The sequence below is a fragment of the Bos indicus genome, chromosome 3, assembly GCF_029378745.1.
Source record: "Bos indicus isolate NIAB-ARS_2022 breed Sahiwal x Tharparkar chromosome 3, NIAB-ARS_B.indTharparkar_mat_pri_1.0, whole genome shotgun sequence".
In the NCBI taxonomy this organism is placed as follows: domain Eukaryota; kingdom Metazoa; phylum Chordata; class Mammalia; order Artiodactyla; family Bovidae; genus Bos; species Bos indicus.
This window is the reverse complement of record NC_091762.1, coordinates 82,418,563-82,436,639: the sequence shown is the minus strand read 5'-3', so window position 1 is coordinate 82,436,639 and position 18,077 is coordinate 82,418,563. Positions and strand designations below refer to the sequence as shown.

The following is an 18,077-nucleotide window of genomic DNA, read 5'->3' as shown; positions in this document are numbered from 1 at the left end:
ACTTAGGCTTTTATGGGTCTTTTCCTTAATTACTCTAAGTCTTGTCAGATTTGTTTTCTTTACCATTCATGCCATGATAGACTCTCAGGTCCAAGAGAGAACCTGCATTGCCCCTCCCTCTCCCACACCACTCCACCCCCCCCACCCCCCCCCCGCCCCCCGCTCCAATGCTTTAATCCCATCTGACCTGCATACTCACCTCATGATATTTAGCTTCTGAGCCAGTACCTGTATCTGGAGGAAACTCACGACTTTTAGACATAGTCTGTTCTATTTTCAAAGAGCTCCAATTATTAGAAATTTCCTTCTTATATTGAACTTTCACAAGTCATATGAAGTTCTGTTTCCTTGGGCCACATAGAACAAGTCTGGTCCTTTTTATACCTAACACCTGACAGACATGTGAAGTTATCTCCTCTCCAGGTTAAACATTCTTAGATACTTCAGCTCTTATTAGATGACCAGTTTCTTGAATGTAATCATGGTTTTGAGGCCTCTGGTTGTACTCCTTTGAATATGTTCCAGCTTTTCAGTGTCATCTTAAATATAGAATCTGGGGATGAAAATAGATTGCATGTATCTAACACTGAATGTTTACTATTGTTTACCTTATTCTTGAACTTAAATATATGTTTTCTGGTACAAGAGAAAAATAGGTTCTTTGGATAGCTATGTTGTATTGTTGAAGAACTTAATATATTAGTTTTTCTTGGTTCTGAAAGGACTGAACATTCAGAATTATGAATTGCTTTATTTTTTCCCCACTTTTTTTCAGTTTCTTCTTCACCTTGGCCTCTCAAGGTCTTTGTATGCATTAATTAGCAAAACTTTATGAATTTTTATAAATATTCACATTTAAAAAGATTCTCCTATGCATCTCCACATTTGAGGTATTGTTTGCATCAGAAAATTTGGAGCATATAGATATTGAGGGGAAAATAAAAGTTTACTTCCCTTGCTTTGAGTATTCTTAATTTTTAAATTCAGGTCAGGGCAAAGAGAGAATTAGATACATTTAATTAACTTAATGTGTGAATTTATTAGAGGAAATTAAGACACTCTCTAGTCCTATATCAGTTGAAATTAGGCACAGGTGAAGGGAATGGAAAGGGCTCCATGTGGAAAGGACTCATCCAGAGTGGGTAGCAACCTTGTGTTAATAGAATTCCCACTCAAGGTTGGAGGGAGGTGACTAATAGGTTATAGTAAATCTTGATGAACTCTCGATTAAAATCATTTGTTTGTTTTTTCAGTGTTAATTGCTGATTTGTTGATATACATACCTGCAGTGGTTCTGTACTGTTGTTGTTTAAAAGAAATCTCAACTAAGAAAAAGGTAGGTTTTGAAATAACTTGACATTTCATCTCTGAAATGTTTTATTAGCTTAGCTATTAAGTGTAGAGCTTAAGGAAGCTATGCTTTTGGGAATAGATAATAGGGAACAGTATATCTTCTGTCAATTAATTTTCATTTAGAAACATTAACTTATCTTAGAGTAATTATTTTAATGCCCAACTGTAGTAATAAGAGGCACTGAATTTTAGAAGTTATATACTTCTGAGTTACACAGAATTCTAAATTTATTGCTTAACTGGTAAATTTGAATGTTGGGTTGGCTTGGGAGAATGACAACTGAAAGGCATTTTGAAAAGTTGCTATATATTCTCATATTCACAGTTAATGAATATTCTCTTTGGTCATTTTATATAGATTAATTATTAGATTAATTTATCTGATTTGTATATCTAAAAGTGCTTTCTCTAACAAATACCTTTTAGTGATTTTTTTTTTCATTTTTACTGGAGTATGCTATGTCACCTCCATGAAAACTTCAGTATTTAAAGAGTTGTTTTATAAAAATGAAATATTTTGATAAATAGAAGGTAAGAATGGAATATTTGCTACTGTGTTAAATGAAACTATGCATTTACCTTGTTTGATTCAAGTAACAGATTATTATTTCATAATAATTTTCTTTACAGATTGCTACTGCATTATGCATATTGCTATACCCAGGCCTTATTCTTATCGACTATGGACATTTTCAGTATCCTTTACTGATTTAGAAATGAAGTCAGATGCACATCATGAAATCTAGGCTCCGTTTGTATAATGTTGTCATCTACAATGTCTTATTTACTAGGGTTCTTGCTTATATAAACCTTTTAAAAATGATAAAAGTATCTCTTCACCAGGTGTTTACTTGATGGGTAAAGTTCAGATTTATTAAAAGTAGAAATGCTTTTTCACACCCATTTGGCTTGGGAATAGAACACTGGTAACCGATTAGCTCTTCTGGAAAGTTAGAAAAAGAATGCCAAGTACAGTGATGCTCTCCTAATACTAAAAAGGTAAAACATCTTCTATCTTTTGTAAACGTTATCTGACACTGACAAAAAGACTTCCAGTTTTTGAGTTTTAAAACAAAATGTTCTTCTAACAAATAGTGGTAACTGGAAGCTTCAGGAAACTAAAATTTAATGATTAAATCTGTGTGGATTTGGTGTGTTTAATTTTTGATACCTAAAATAAGCAACACTCAAGTAAACAGATTGTAGAGGAAAGTTGATAAAATCTGTACATGGCTCTCCAGTTTGTCTTCTAATGCATTAAATATTGCTGGTTGTCTCCATCTGTCCCAAAGGAAAAAAAATCCATACCACGATTGCTTAATTAATCATTTTTCCTTTTGTCTCTAGTCTATTTTAGTAATAAAATTAAAATACATATATGTCAAAAGACTTGTGAAAGATATTCAGATATGTAGTTGCTTCCACCATGTTTTTTATTCTGTCCACTTTCCTAATTGAGCTCTTTTTTTTTTTGCTTTGTAGAATCATGGCTTTCATATAGTCTAATAGGAACACCAAGATAAAGAAAGGAAACATGAAGTTGTTTATAAGATTTTTTTAAACTATATTTACTTTGAAATGTTAACACTCATTCAGAAAAATACATAAAGCATAAATGAATCGGCTGTTACCCATGTCAAGAAATAGAACATTGCTAGTATCCAAAATGACCCTGTGCACGGCCCTGGCACTGCTCCCTCCTCCTTTCTCAAAGACAGCCACATACTGACTTTTGGAACACTATAGTCTGCTTCTCCCCCTTCTTTGAATTTAACATGAGAGAGACAGCACAGGAGGTGTTCCTTTGCCTTAGGTGTTTTTGGTGCAGCATCGTCTTTGTGAGAGTTATCCTTGTGAGAGTTATCCGCGCAGGTCTATGTAGTTGTGGTTTCTTCTCTTTCTCACTGCTTTGTAAGATTCCACTGCGTGAGTACACGTGATTTTATTTCTGATAGACATTTGGAGTGTTTCCAGGTTTTGGCTATGATGAAACTATGCTGCTTTGAACTTTCTTGTAAGGATCTCTTTGTACACATGTAAATATATTTCTTATTTCACAATTCTTATGAGTGGAATTGCTGAATTATAGGGTATGCACATGTTTAAGTATTCTCATATGGTTTTTAAGTGTAATCTACCAAGTAACACTCCTGTGAGCAATGGTATAGGTGCTTATCCTCAACAATTGTCAGTTATTTTCCTTTTAACCATTCTGGTAAATTTGTAGTGGCGTCTTCTCTGTGACTTGAATCAAACTCTTAAAACTTTTAGGATTATGTCATTTTATAGGAACACATTTTTTTAAAATACTGTTTACTTTACTTTCATCATTTGTAAAATGGAGATGATAAAAACCCTACTTTTTAAGCTTCTTGAGAATTAAATGAATTCACATTTGTTAAACATTTAAAACCCTACTTGGGAGGTGCTAAATATCATGTAAGTATTTACTGCTCTTATTATTTGTATTGTTGCTATTGCTTCTGTTATTACTGTTTTTTAATTTTTGGGCTCTGAAATTTGATATTAGTCTGGGCAGAGGCATTTTTGACAGTTGTTTTGGACACTATGGATCATTCGTTTTGAAGACTCATGTTCTTCAGTTCTGGGAATTCTCATGAATAATATTTTTTTATAATTCTCTCCCTTTTTTCTGAAGCTTGTTAGACAGATATTAGATCTTTCATCTCCATCTTGAGCATCTGTCTTTGTTTTATATTTTTGAAGATTATCTTGCTTTATGTCTAACACTTGTATTAAATTTCATTTGTTAAGCATATCTTAAATTTCAGTTTACTTTCTTACCCCACTGTTCTGTGAATTATTTCTCTTCTCCTAGGTCAGTCTTTTCTCCTTTTCACTTTGGTTCTTTTTCTCTCATAGTAGTAGTGCAAGTCACTCAGTTGTGTCTGACTCTTTGCAACCCCATGGACTATACAGTTCATGGAATTCTCCAGGCGAGAATACTGGAGTGGGTAGCTGTTCCCTTCTTCAGGGGATCTTCCCAACCTAGGGATCGAACCCAGGTCTTCTGCACTGCAGGTGGATTCTTTACCTGCTAAGCCACCAGGGAAGCCCAAGAATACTGGACTGGGTAGCCTATTCCTTCTCTAGCAGATCTTCCCAACCCAGGGTCTGCTGCATTGCAGGTGGATTCTTTACCAGCTGAGCTACCAGGGAAGGCCTTTTCTGTCATAGGTGTTCCTTAAATGTCTATTTGATCCTGGTGTGTTTATTCTAAGAATAAGGCAGAAGAGAAAGCTGCATGTGAGCTCTCTATACTTTTAGTCCACTGTGGGGTGCATGGTAGGGTTCTGGCCAGCACTCTGGGATCCTTAAATGTCACAGTGTGGAGGAATTTGCATGATAGTGTTAACTTAGTTGCTTGGATAGTTTATTCCATTTTGGGGGAGAGAAATATTCCTTCTTTCGTTGCCCAGCGGTAAATGCTTTGGCTCCTAGATAATCTTTGCAGAGGCATGAGGTGGGATGTGCCTTCTCCATTTGGAATTTTCAGTTAATCCTTGTTTTCTTTTTAACATCCTCAAGTACTCCAACCTACTTGTTTCCAGAGTTCTCTGAGGGTGTGCAGGGCGGATAGGCTCCTTGCTAGCCTGAGCTTCCTCTGTGTGTTCACTAAGCTGTGGCTTCTTTTAGTGTATTTTATTGGTTGCCACTTCTCTGTCCTCTTTCTGTCTTCTACAGATGTGTTGAAATCTTTATCTGTTATAACCGACCCCTGTTCTCTTTATGGCTGTAGCTGCTACTGCTGCCAAGTCGCTTCAGTCATGTCCAACTCTGTGCGACCCCGTAGATGGCAGCCCACCAGGCTCCCCCGTCCCTGGGATTCTCCAAGCAAGAACACTGGAGTGGGTTGCCATTTCCTTCTCCAATGCATGAAAGTGAAAAGTGAAAGTCAAGTTGCTCAGTCGTGTCTGACTCTTAGCGACCCCATGGGCTGCAGCCTACCAGGCTCCTTTGTCCTTGGGATTTTCCAGGCAAGAGTACTGGAGTGGGGTGCCATTGCCTTATGGCTGTAGATGTATACTTTTAAAAATTCCCCACTTTAAGGGGGTCTCAGGAAGGAGAGGAGGTAAACATGAGTGCTCAGCTTCCCATTTTCAAATGAAAATCTAGTTGTGATACTGTTTTCACATAGCAGTGTTGTTAATTTCCAATCAAGCACATGTATTAATTCATATTATTGATGCATATTATAGAGGAAGGATAGTGATATTAGTAAGTTCAGTGTTTTTGTGTATTTTTAACTTTTGGAGCATTGATTTTGGTACGTTGTTACAGTAATATGGTAAAATAACCCAGCAGAAACAAAGCTATGTGTTACTTATTTAGAGTTCTTTAAACCTAAACAAATCAGTTGCTCTGTTTAGTAGTAGATTTAATATATTTGAGACCACTATATATAATTTCAAATTTGCTTATCAATTCAATACTTTCAGCTTTTATTTAGAAATTGTTTTGATTATACATATTATTACAGAATCACATAAGTAAAATGTTCTTTAAAATGCAAAATCTCTTTTACTTATTGAGATAATTTCCTTGACATGAGAACATATATAATTCTGTGAGTCTCGGCTTTGCTTTGTGGGGTATTCTTGGAGTATCTTATGACTGGGACCTGCTAGGGTCCCTGGCATTTTGCTTAGCTATAAACTATAAGCAGATGGAACTTTACCACTCCTTGCCATTTTTTTGTTTTTTACTTGGCAAGTGTTTTAAAAAAGGCCTCAAAGGAAAGGGGTGAGTAGCTTTTAAATAGCAGAATTCAAAACATCAGCTAATTTATTTGGCATACTTACCTTGGAGGAAGGTGGTCTTTGCCCCTTGGTGATTTCTTATTAATGTGTTGGTGGCTGTGTTGGCTCTCTTTCCATTGGAAAGAGAGATTGTTATGTTCTATACTATTGTATTTTAAATCTTCCTAATGAGAAAAATATTTTGATCAATGAATATTTATGGGGACTTCCCCGGTGGTCCAGGGGTTAAAACTCTGCACTTCCACTCTAAGGGAAGTTCGCAGGTTTGATCCCTGGTTGGGGAACTAAGATCCCGCTTGCTATGCATTGTGGCCAATAAATATTTTAAAATACATATATTTACTGGAGGTAATGTGGATTGGCTTGGTAGAACATTGCTATAGGATTTCATCCCTTTAGAGCATGTTGTATACTTATTAGAAAGACATCCCAATTTGACATTTTTCTTCATGGCTGCCTAGGAGTGGCATCTAAGTTAAATGTTAATAAGGATGGTGATAGTCTTTTTGTTGAGGAATTGCACATATTAATAGTTGTAAATTTCTTAACCGTGATTTAAGTAGACTCTCATTCATCTTAAACCTGTGTTGGTGGCATAGATTTATCATTACTGTACATTTGCATTTATTATAGTTAGTGAGCCACAGACTGATTTCTCAGAATTACTGACCTCTCTTTATCTTACTGTTTCCCTCTGTTTGTGTTCCAGGTTGGTGTTGTTAATTAAGCTGGCTTGTACTGTCGTGGCTTCCTTCATTCTCTGCTGGCTGCCGTTCTTTACAGAGAGGGAACAAACCTTGCAAGTTCTAAGAAGACTCTTTCCGGTTGATCGTGGGTTATTTGAGGCATGTTTAAGGACTTTTCTCTCACTCCCTTCTGTTACAGGCCTTTCTCTGTGACCTCTGGGGATTTCATGTAGAAGACTCACAAGGAATAGTGACTTCAGCTGCTCTCTTCCTGCAATCATTCCTTGCCATTTGTTTAATCTGTGCACAACCTCTAGCTCAGCTGGCATGTTCTAGTACATTACATGAGTAGGTAGTATTTATGCCTCCATGAGATCCATAATTCAGTTATACATTTTTCTAATGAAATAGAGTCCATAATGAAAGACAGCATGAAAAGTTGCAGCTATAAAGTTAACAGTTTTGTGGGGTTTTTTTGGGAGGGGGTGTTATATTCTCTTTTTAGTCCTAGGAAATTATTTATTAAACTAATAATCATGTTTGGTTCAGAAAGATCTCATAATTCCTTATGAGATATATAACCTTCATCCATAGTAATTTTTAATGAGAATCATTCATTTCATTTAATGCTAGCTTAATCACTGTTGTTAAACTTTTATTGCATGGATAATTTGATTTAGAGTCAGTAATTAAATTAAACAAACCATTTTTCTGAAACAAAAAGGTCTTTTAATAAAGTTAGAGACAACATATTTATAGATAATTTGCTTTTGAATAAACATTTCTTTTAAAAAGAATTAGACAAGCATATGTATCTTTCTAATTTTTGAATATATAAAATTCTATAGAATATCTTTCAGTCAGTCTGTGGGAGGATGGAAGAGAAAGAGACTAAGAGAATTTGGTGTTGTGAAGGAACAGAAATGTATGCCTTGTATGTCACTTGGGATAATGATAGTGACCGTACTGAGAATCATAAACAATCATTATTGCCATCACCACCACTTACTAGGTACCAGACACTTCACATGTAATTTTATTTGATTCTTTGCCATAGTGGTGAGATAGTTATATATACCCATTCTTACAGATCAGAAAACTGAGGTCAGAGGTTCATATAGCTAGTGCATGGCAGAGCTGTAGTTTGAACTCAGAATGGTGTTCCTAACTTCTTTATATATCCTCTAACCTTAACACTTATATAAAGAAAAGTTTAATCCTCCATGTAAGCTGCCTGGTTATTTGCCTTTGCTTCTATTTCAGAAATGGTGTTTACCATGGTAATTATAAAAACGAGTGTCATGCATTTTTATGGTGGTGTTGGTCACCTTCATTCACTTGTTGCCCTCAAAATCTGAAGAGCAGTTTCACTGGCCCAGCAGAGGGAAGTAGGATGGTACAGTTGTCAGTGATAGTTACTTTCTTGATGTTATGCCTACATAGCTGTGAGTTAAGCAGCTCTGCAGAGGATGGGTTTCATGATCAGAGAACTGTAGTTACAAGTATGATTTTGAAAGTGATTCTAGCACAGCTGCTAATGTCTTTAAACTTGTTGATTCATTAACAGTTGACTCTTACCATTGCTAGTAGCTAGTAGTCATTATCTTACCATTGCTAGTAGCTAGTAGGCATGTGGTAAATGGGTCAAACAACGTGTATTCTACAAATCAGAATACAATTAGAATACAAAAAGTAAAGATTTCTTAGATACATTTCCAAAGATGAATAACTGTATTTAGGGACAATGGGCTGCACTTTGAAAAATATTAAGTATTTTTTGGGAGCATCTAAATTATGATTGACTAGTGATTTAGATCACCTCCCATGCGAAAAATGAAAGTTCCCATTGTTTGAGTGTGTGTGTGTTCTTTGGAGAGTTTAATCAACTTAATTATGAAATTGTGAGCAAATATTTCCCATGACCCAAAAGTTTATCTCTTTAGAGATTTAGGACTTTGTGGAGTTTAATATTTCTTTTAATCATACTAGAAGGTAAAACTAACAAATTTCTTTTAAGGATAAAGTAGCCAATATTTGGTGCAGCTTCAGTGTCTTTTTCAAGATCAGGGATATTTTGCCACATCACATCCAGATAATGATCAGGTAAGAGACATGAAGTTTGTATATAGTGTTTTATAAGCTACTCTTAAAGTGTCATGGCAATACCTCATTTATCTGGCATCATAGGAGTAAGGTACTCTTCATTAGTGCTGCTGCTAAGTCGCTTCAGTCGTGTCCAACTCTGTGTGACCCCATAGATGGCAGCCCACCAAGCTCCTCCATCCCTGGGATTCTCCAGGCAATACTGGACTGGGTTGCCAGTTCCTTCTCCAATGCATGCATGCATCCTAAGTCACTTCAGTCACGTCTGACTCTGTGCAACCGCATGGACAGCAGCCTACCAGGCTCCTCTGTCCTGGGATTCTCTAGGCAAGAATACTGGAGTGGGTTGCCATTTCCTTCTCCACTTCATTAGTGAATAGTCCACATAACGTAAACTTATGCTGCTGTATAACAGAAGTCTTTTATTTGAAACATTTTATGTGAAAGTTATTGTTACTACTTCCCTCTTCCTTAAACAGAGTATACTAAACATGATTTACCATGACCTTGAAGAGTCACGAGTTTCCGTGGTGTATCAGTCAGGGTGAGAAGTAAAATGAGTAGTAGGTCCGTGTGTGTGTGTGTGTGTGAATTTATTACGAGGAATTGGCTTATACAGTTGTGGGAGCTGGCTAAGCAAACTGGAAGTCCGCAAGGCAGGCATTCAGGAGAGGGTCTCTGGGGAAGGGAGAGCTGTACCAATCCCTCCAATCCTCCTCCTCCCCCTTCCCCGCCCCCCCCCAGCCCCCCCACCCCCCACCCCCTCCCGCCGACTGCTGTTTGGAGTCTGAGCTCAGGGAAGGCCTAAGCCCTCTTTATAATTTTTTTAATAAAGCATTGAAGTTTTTAATTTATTTATTACTTATTTTCGGCTGCGCTGGGTCTTTGTTACTGCCTGTGGGCTTTCTCTAGTTGTGAAGAGTGGGGCTTCCATGGGCTTCTCACTGAGGTGGCTTCTCTTATCGCGGAACATGGGCTCTAGAGCACAGGTTCAGTAGTTGTGACGCAAGGGCTTTGTTGCTGTGCGGCTTGTGGAATCTTCTTGGACCAAAGATTGAACCCACGCCTGCTGCGTTGGCAGGCAGTTTCTTAACCAGTGGATCACCAGGGAAGTCCGCTAAGCCTTCTTTTAAAGGCTTCCAAGTGATTCAGGCCCAAGATAGCACCCTTTTGATTAACTTAAAATCAGTTGAAAAGGGACTTTAATTAATCTGCAGATCTCTTTCCTGCAGCACCATCATTAGTGTTTGAATGACTGGGAGGTGTGTGTGTATGTGTGTGTGCTGCCTGCCTCTTTCCTTCCATTCTTTTGGAGAATATCCTTTGTAGCCCACCTTAACAGGAGGCAGACTAGTAAAGCTGACAAGCCACAAAGCTCCCTCAAGTGGGAAAGTCAGTTATTATTTTGCCTTGTAACTATTGTTTTCAGGGCTTTCAAAGGCTGTTTGCCTTGGTACTAAGTGGCTCCAACTGTGCTTATTGCTGAGTTCTTTTTCCTCCTTGCCCATCAGTCATCACAAGGAGAAGCTCTGGCACCTTCCCACTCCCTTTCCAGCTTGTTCTTTATGATTTACCATGGGTTGAAAATCAGATAATCAACTTTTGTGAAATGAGGGCTAATGAGGTTCTCTTGTGAGTAAATTGTATGAATGTTTGCGTAACAAATACAGAATTGTTTCTTTATACCTGGTTTTATTTTCTTGTTTTGTTGTTGTTCAGACACTAAGTCGTGTCTGACTCTGTGATCCCATGGACTGCAGCACACCAGGCTTCCTTGTCCTTCACTCTCCTGAAGTTTGCTCAGTCATGTTCACTGAGTCCATGATATCTGTTTTGAGTGTTTGCTGATTGACTTTTAGCTGTCTATCTTTGTATCTTTCCCAGAATAGATACTAAATACTAAAATAACATAAGCAATATTTAGTTCTACAGTGTTTTGTTCTGTATTATATAATCACATATATATTAAAGCGTGTACATTTTCAGTGTCTGGATTTTATTTAAATGTTATTTGGTCTTGAATTTATTACTTAATACATAAAAAAACTTTAGAAATCAATTTAAGTTGATAAGTAATGTGATCCTTACATTTTAAAAAATGTTTCTTTGCTTTAGTTGTATACTTCTATAAAGAAAATAAATGTTTGATTTTTGTTACTTTTTTAGCTTTTGTTTTACATTTTTGAGCCTGCTTCCTGCATGTATAAAATTGACACTTCATCCCTCTCCTAAAGGATTCAGATTTACTCTGGTAAGTTGCTCATTAGTTTAGATACTTAATTCTTGCTGCAATTGAGTTTTTAAAAATATAAATAATTATATTCCTGCTTTGAACAGGATTTATTGGATTGAGATATAAGACATTCATTTATTTGGCAAACATTTATTGAGCGTTTGACACACTTAGGTGCTGTTTTGGAGTAGGCTGAGCAATCAGAATCTTTCAGTTTAATTTAATTTCCTCGTGTTGGTCAGTAAGGGAATGCAAAGAAGAAAACAGTGGCGATGGACATGTTTAAATTGTTATGCTTTAAAGCTGGGGTATTAAGTTCTGTCAGGTACAATGAGTGCTATGATAGTGTGGGAAAGGGAGACATTACTTTGAAGGCAGATTTTAGACAGTTTCTTAAAGCAAGCGGGATTGGAGCCAAATTTTGACAACTGAGCAAGATTTGGACTAGGTGGTTAAGACAGGAGGAAGACCTTGAAGGTACAGATGTGGGAAAGGATAAGGAATCATGCGGGAACAACTGTTAGCCAGTGAGATTTGTGTGACTGACGTAGGAGTGTGTGTGTGTCGAGGTTAGGAGAGTATATAGGGAGAGAGAAGAGTCAGAAAGGATCAAATTGTGTAAGACCTTGTATATTTGCTTGAATAATTTGGGGTTTGATTTGTGTGCAAGAGGAGCAAAAAAGATTTTGGAGGAAAGGGGACAGATCACCCTTTTAGGAAGATGACTTGTGTCAGTTGGAACATAGACTGGGTATATATTCTACATTTGGGGTTTCTCTGAGTGGGTTTATAAATTCCTCCTGGTTGTATTTCTGTGGTGTTTAAAATTGGTTCCATGTACCTTGGTCTATAAAATGACACTTAAAGACTATCTTTTTAAAATATCAAGAAAATTTAGTTTATGAAAATAGTCCTAGTGGACTTCTAAAGGGACAACGTTTTATTTTTTATTTTTCTAATTTTTGGCCATGCCACGTGGTTTGCAGGATCTTAGTTCCCCAACCAGACAGCAAACCTGTACCCTTGGCTGTGAAAGTGTGGAGTCTTAGCCACTGAACTGCCAGGGGATTCTCTAAAGGGACAACATTTTAGAAATTAGGGTTTCAATTCTGGGACTGCCACTTATTTACATTGCATTCTAAAAGCAAGCCAGAGCAGAGATATCAGTCAGGAATTTCAGAAGTGCTTATCAGTTCCACAGTGCAAAAAGCATAGTTTCATGTTCCTTTTTTTTTTTTACATTACCTTCTTATTGATGATTTCTGTTGTTTGTTTCTGTGAATGAACTCTGAGCACAGTAAGTCATCCATAGTTAATACTCTGTTGGATGTTTAGAATAGGAGGGATGTGGTTAGTAATATTCTGATGTCTTCAGTAGGCCTAACTTGAAATATTTGCAAGCTTATGTAAAATTGTTATTCCATGCTAAATAACTATATTTCAAAGGTGCCGAAATGAGATTTCAGAGTGTTGATAACTGTAGCAATATTAGAGATGATTACTTTTAGGATTAAAAGCAGAAAAAAAAACATTTTCTTTCTCTTAATTTTCTAATTTTGTTTATTGTGTTTTAATACCAACCATTGTGTTTAAAAAATAAAAAAAATGTAGTGAGTTACTTTTGTTGATGTTTTAAATTCTTCTTGACTAGCTTTAAAAACATTTCCCATTATAATTTTAAAGTGTTTTCCTTTCAGTCTAGATTGAATTATTTCTTAATATAGGTCTATAACTGAGGTAATTGGTAGTACGAATACTAATAAATCTGTAGTGGCCAAGTGATTTTTACCTATTATTTTCAGGACGTATTTTTTAAGTGCCCTGTAGCATGCCGGGTCCTCTCCTCGGTGCTGGCATGCCAATGAGTGACAGCTGATTATCCCTGCTTTCTTAACTGGGGACACTCATGCTAGTTGGCACAAGGACAGTAAATAAAATGAATCAGTTAATAGGAAAATATCTGGGCATAATGAAGACTATGAAGAAAGTAGGTTTATGTGAAAAGAGGGCTGGTGGGGTTTGGTTAGGGTAGCACTACTTTAGGTTGAATAAAAGGCTTCTCTAGGGAAGTGACATTTGAGCCTTGAACTGAATGACTGGTCAGAAGTAACCAACTACAAGACGATCTGGGCTCTGACTTGATAAAAAGTAAATTTTTTTCCCTTAAGGCAAGTTCGAGACGTTAAAGGGACAAGTGTGAAATAACTGATGTGAAATGAGTGAGGGAGACATTAAAAAATAGATTGGAAGAGGAAGGCAGGACCCAGATTATGTAGAAGTTTAGATTTTAATTCTAAGTGTAATGGGAAGCTATTGGAAGATATTAACCAGGGAAATTTCATGATCTGATATTGTGGCTAAATGGAGAATGGATTATAGGGGACAAGAGCATTACCACTTAGGAGGTCATTGTAGTGGTCCAGGAGGAAGATGGGGGTGGCTAAGACCACCTCTGCCACCATCAGCCGGGTGGAATGGAAAGAAGTGGGGTGAATATTGTATTAGGAGATGGTGTAGGTAGAATTTGCTGATGGATTAGATGTGAAGCATGTACAAGATAGTGAGCCAGGTTTTTTGCTTGAGCAACTGGATTGGGTGTATATAGAGAGATGTCTAATATGCAGAATATAAACTCCTGAAGATAGAGTTAAGTTTTAATTTAAAACCCCAGATAGCAAATGATTACTTTATAAAACATTGAATATATTTTACTGAAGTGCCTGTTTTAAAAACACTCAAATAGATTTATTTTGTCACTTTCAAATTTTGACCTTCTTGACTTCATACTTTTTAAATTGTCAGAGATTCTAAGGGAGGATGAAGGTATGATTATTGTGTCTGAAGTATTTAGTAGTTTTGTTTATTAATAACTAAGACTCAGTGAACTTGTTTTAGATGGTTAAGTATTACAATAGTTAATTTTCAAAATATTTTGATAATTAAATTTGAATAAAATATTATGCCTCTTACAATTGTATATAATTTTCCTTTTAGCTAGAAGCTATATTAAACTCTAAAATGTTACTTGAAATGATTTTAATCTGACTTATACTAAATTGCTATTGTAAGTTTTTGTATCTGATTTTCTGTCCTTTTTCCTTAAAGGTTAGCTGTGCACTATCATTCTTTTTATTTTCTTTCCAAGTGCATGAAAAGTCCATTCTTTTGGTATCACTGTAAGTAAAACGGTTTCAAGTATGTGTTTTATTTATTATTATGATATATACATGAATCTAATACTTACATATAATCGTCTAAGTGCAAATCAAAACTATACAAATGTAACACAGTTGCATAAAATTATTTCATAAAATCACATTTTTTTAGAATGATGACCTGTTACAATTTTACTTCTTTAAACTGGTAAAATTTTATAGAATCATTTCTGACATACTTAGTATTTCTTCCTGTTTTTTCATTTTGAACTTGCTAATAAAAATGGTCTTCTAAAGATGGCTGTACTCTGGCTGAAGCCTGTTTGTCCTCTTTGCCTTTTTCATTTCATTCATTTCTGTTACTATTCAATAGCCTGGTTCTCTCTGTTAAGCTCTTCAGGGTTTTTTTTTAGTATTTTGCCTCCTTTCTAGTTCTTCTGTCAAGACTTTTGTTTAGACTCTACTGGTAGTCTGTAAATCTAGGAGCATTAATTCTTTTTCGGATTTCATAGAAATTGGGTGGCAGTTGCGGGTGTATTATCCCACTATTAAAATAATGCCCAGAACACCGTGGAATACTTGAATCCTGTCCTAGCTCAGTCCCACCTCACCCTGTTTGCTAGGTTCCTGTGAAAGATACATGTATGAAATGACCAATGACTAGTGGAAGGAAGTATTGCTTTTATTAGGTGGTGCTTTGGACTAAAACCTAAGTGTACAGCTTTAGAATAAGCCAGCCTATGGGGCAGGCCTCTTTCCTCTGAACAAAATAGTCTTGTACAATTGTAGACTGAGAGGGCAGAATAATTTCACCCCACAAATTCTAAACTTGAGTTAGATCTGAGCCCTGTTGTGTAAGCCTCGGCTGACCCTACACAAATCCCAAGTGCCAGGGGATGAAATTATGGAGAGGTGCTGCTTTCAAACATGTATAATTTCCCCCAGCATTTCTACTCTGTAGAAATGTCTTTGATCGATGACCTGTAATCTGACCATTGAGGTTAGCTCGTGGTCCCTGAATTTCTGGGAGTTCAGACTCTACAACTGTATTTCGATTATTTATAACAGTAAGTGACTTTAATTTTGATCAAATATTTTAAAGTTAACATTAAAAGTTCTTCTCGATCTGGTTCCAGCTAATCTATCATTAAATGAATATTTCATTCAATAAATATTTATTGAGGTCCTACTATTTACCAGGTACCGTTCTGTGCACTTGGGATATATCTGTGAACAAAACATAACAGAATTGCTACTTTCTTAGGTTTGATTCTCAAGGACAGACACTAATAAATAAAAATAAGAAATTAAAGTGTTAGAAGGTAATAAAGGCCATAAAGGATACATAAAAGAGATTAAGAGAAGTTGAGAGTTATTGGAGGTGGGGTAAAGGAGCAAGTGCAGGTTGCAGTTTTATGAGGATGTTGAGGTAGACCTTGTTGAGATATTTGAGTGGACTGGATGAGATGAGGGTTAGCCCAATGGTTATCTGGGTGAGTAACATCCTAGACAGCCAGTGCCGAAGCCCTAAGATGGGAGTATGCCTGATATATTCAGGGAACAATAGAATGAGGTGATCAGTTGCATCAGATGCTTTGAATAGGTCAAATAAAACAAGGGTTAGGAATAGACTGTTGTACTGAAGTGGAAGTCACTGGTGACTTTGAAACGGCTAGTGTTGATAGAGTGATGCAGGGAAAAGCCTGATTAGAGTGGGTTTAAGACATAACAAGAAGAGAAGAATTGAAGACAAGTATAGATCTTTTTTTAAAGATATATGAAAGTGAAAAGAAAGTCAAAGTGTTAGTCACTCAGTCATGCCCAACTCTTTGTGATCCCATGGATTATAGCCCACCAGGCTCCTCTGTCCATGGAATTCTCCAGGCAAGAATACTGCAGTGGGTTGCCATTCCCTTCTCCAGGGGATCTTCCTGACCCAGGGATTGAATCCCTGTCTCCTGCATTGCAAGCAGATTCTTTACCCTCTGAGCCACCAGGACAGTTACATACATATGGTAAAATACACCATTAGTACATTCACAGTGTTGTGTAACCATCACCACTGTCTACTCATAGAATATTTTCATCTCTCCAAAAAGGAAATCTTGTACACATTAAGCAGTCATTCCCCATTCTCCCCTTCCCTTAATGCTTGTAACCACTGATCTGCTTTCTCTGTGAATTTGCCTATTTTGGGTATTTCATATAAATGCAGTCATAAAATACGTGGCATTTTGTCAGACAACCTCTTTCACTTAGCATAGTATTTTCAGAGTTCATCCCTGTTGTACCATGTATTAGGCCTCCATCCATTTTTGTGCCTGAATAATACTGCATGGATGAATATACATTTTGTTTGTCCGTGCATCAGTTGATGGACATTTTGAGTTGTTTTCACCTTTTGACTATTGGGAATAGTGCCGCTTATACACATGTATTTTCAGTTCTCTTGGGTTTATACCTAGGAGTGGAATTTCTGGGTCTCATAGCAATTCTGTAAACTTACTGAGGAATCACCAGATTAATTTCCACAGAAGTTATACCATTTTACATCACACCAGTAATGTATGGGAGAAGGCAATGGCACCCCACTCCAGTATTCTTGCCTGGAAAATCCCATGGACGGAGGAGCCTGGTAGGCTGCAGTCCACGGGGTCGCTAAAAGTCAGACATGACTGAGCGACTTCACTTTCACTTTTTACTTTCATGCATTGGAGAAGGAAATGGCAACCCACTCCATTGTTCTTGCCTTGAGAATCCCAAGGACGGGGGAGCCTGGTTGGCTGCTGTCTATGGGGGTCACACAGAGTCAGACACGACTGAAGCAACTTAGCAGCAGCAGCAGCAGTAATGTATGAGGGTTCTGATTTCTCTGCAACCTTGTCAGCATTTGTTATTGTCTGTTTTTATTTTTGCCATCCTAGTAGGTATGGAATGGTATATCACTGTGCTTCTGATTTGCATTTCTTAATGACTAGTGATGTTGAGCATCTTTTTTATGTCCTTGTCAGGCAATATGTATATCTTCTTCAGAGAATGCCTGTTATTTAAATCCTTTGCCCAGCTTTAAAGTGGTTGTTTATCTTTTTCTTGTTGAGTTTTGGAAGTTCTCTGTATATTCTGGATATTAAACCTTTATCACATATATGATAAGCAGATACTTTTTTCCATTCTTTGAATTTTCCCCTTCTTGATAATGTTCTTTCATGAACATTTTTAATTCTGATGAGATCCAATTTATCTTTTCCTTCATTGTGTTTGCTTTTGATGATGTATCTTACAGACCATTGCCAAATCCAAGGTAATATTTATCCTATTTCTTCTAAGAATTACATTTAGGTATTTGATCCATTTTGAGTTAATTTTTGTATATGGTGTGGGACAGGTTGGTAGTTCTTTAAATGAGTTTTGCTGAAAAGGGGAGCAAAGAAATTCTGCAAAAACTGGCAGAGAAGTTGGGGACAAAGAGGTTTGTTATTTAAGATAGAAGAGAGAATGCCAGAACATGGTCAGTAGAAAGGGAAAGAGTCGGGCACGACTGAGCGACTTCACTTTGACTTTTCACTTTCACGCATTGGAGAAGGAAATGGCAACCCACTCCAGTGTTCTTGCCTGGAGAATCCCAGGGACAGAGGAGCCTAGTGGGCTGCCCTCTATGGGGTCGCACAGAGTCAGACATGACTGAGGCGATGTAGCAGCAGCAGCAGCAGTGATACAGGAGAGATAAGAGTTGCAGGAGCAGTGTCCTTCAAAGAGGGAGCTGGAG

The 18,077-nt window shown here is 37.0% G+C and overlaps 1 protein-coding gene across 2 annotated transcripts in view; it reads left to right on the top strand.

Moving 5' to 3' along the window:
- Nucleotides 1-18,077, top strand: part of ALG6 (ALG6 alpha-1,3-glucosyltransferase) — a 58,069-nt gene that overhangs the window by 30,786 nt on the left and 9,206 nt on the right. For both annotated transcript variants that reach the window (XM_070786424.1, XM_070786425.1), the window contains exons 6-12: nt 1,254-1,336; nt 1,984-2,048; nt 5,932-6,117; nt 6,844-6,979; nt 8,838-8,923; nt 11,090-11,174; nt 14,262-14,332. In XM_070786424.1, coding sequence (XP_070642525.1) covers nt 1,254-1,336; nt 1,984-2,048; nt 5,932-6,117; nt 6,844-6,979; nt 8,838-8,923; nt 11,090-11,174; nt 14,262-14,332 — 712 coding nt within the window. The remainder of the gene's footprint in view (nt 1-1,253; nt 1,337-1,983; nt 2,049-5,931; nt 6,118-6,843; nt 6,980-8,837; nt 8,924-11,089; nt 11,175-14,261; nt 14,333-18,077) is intronic.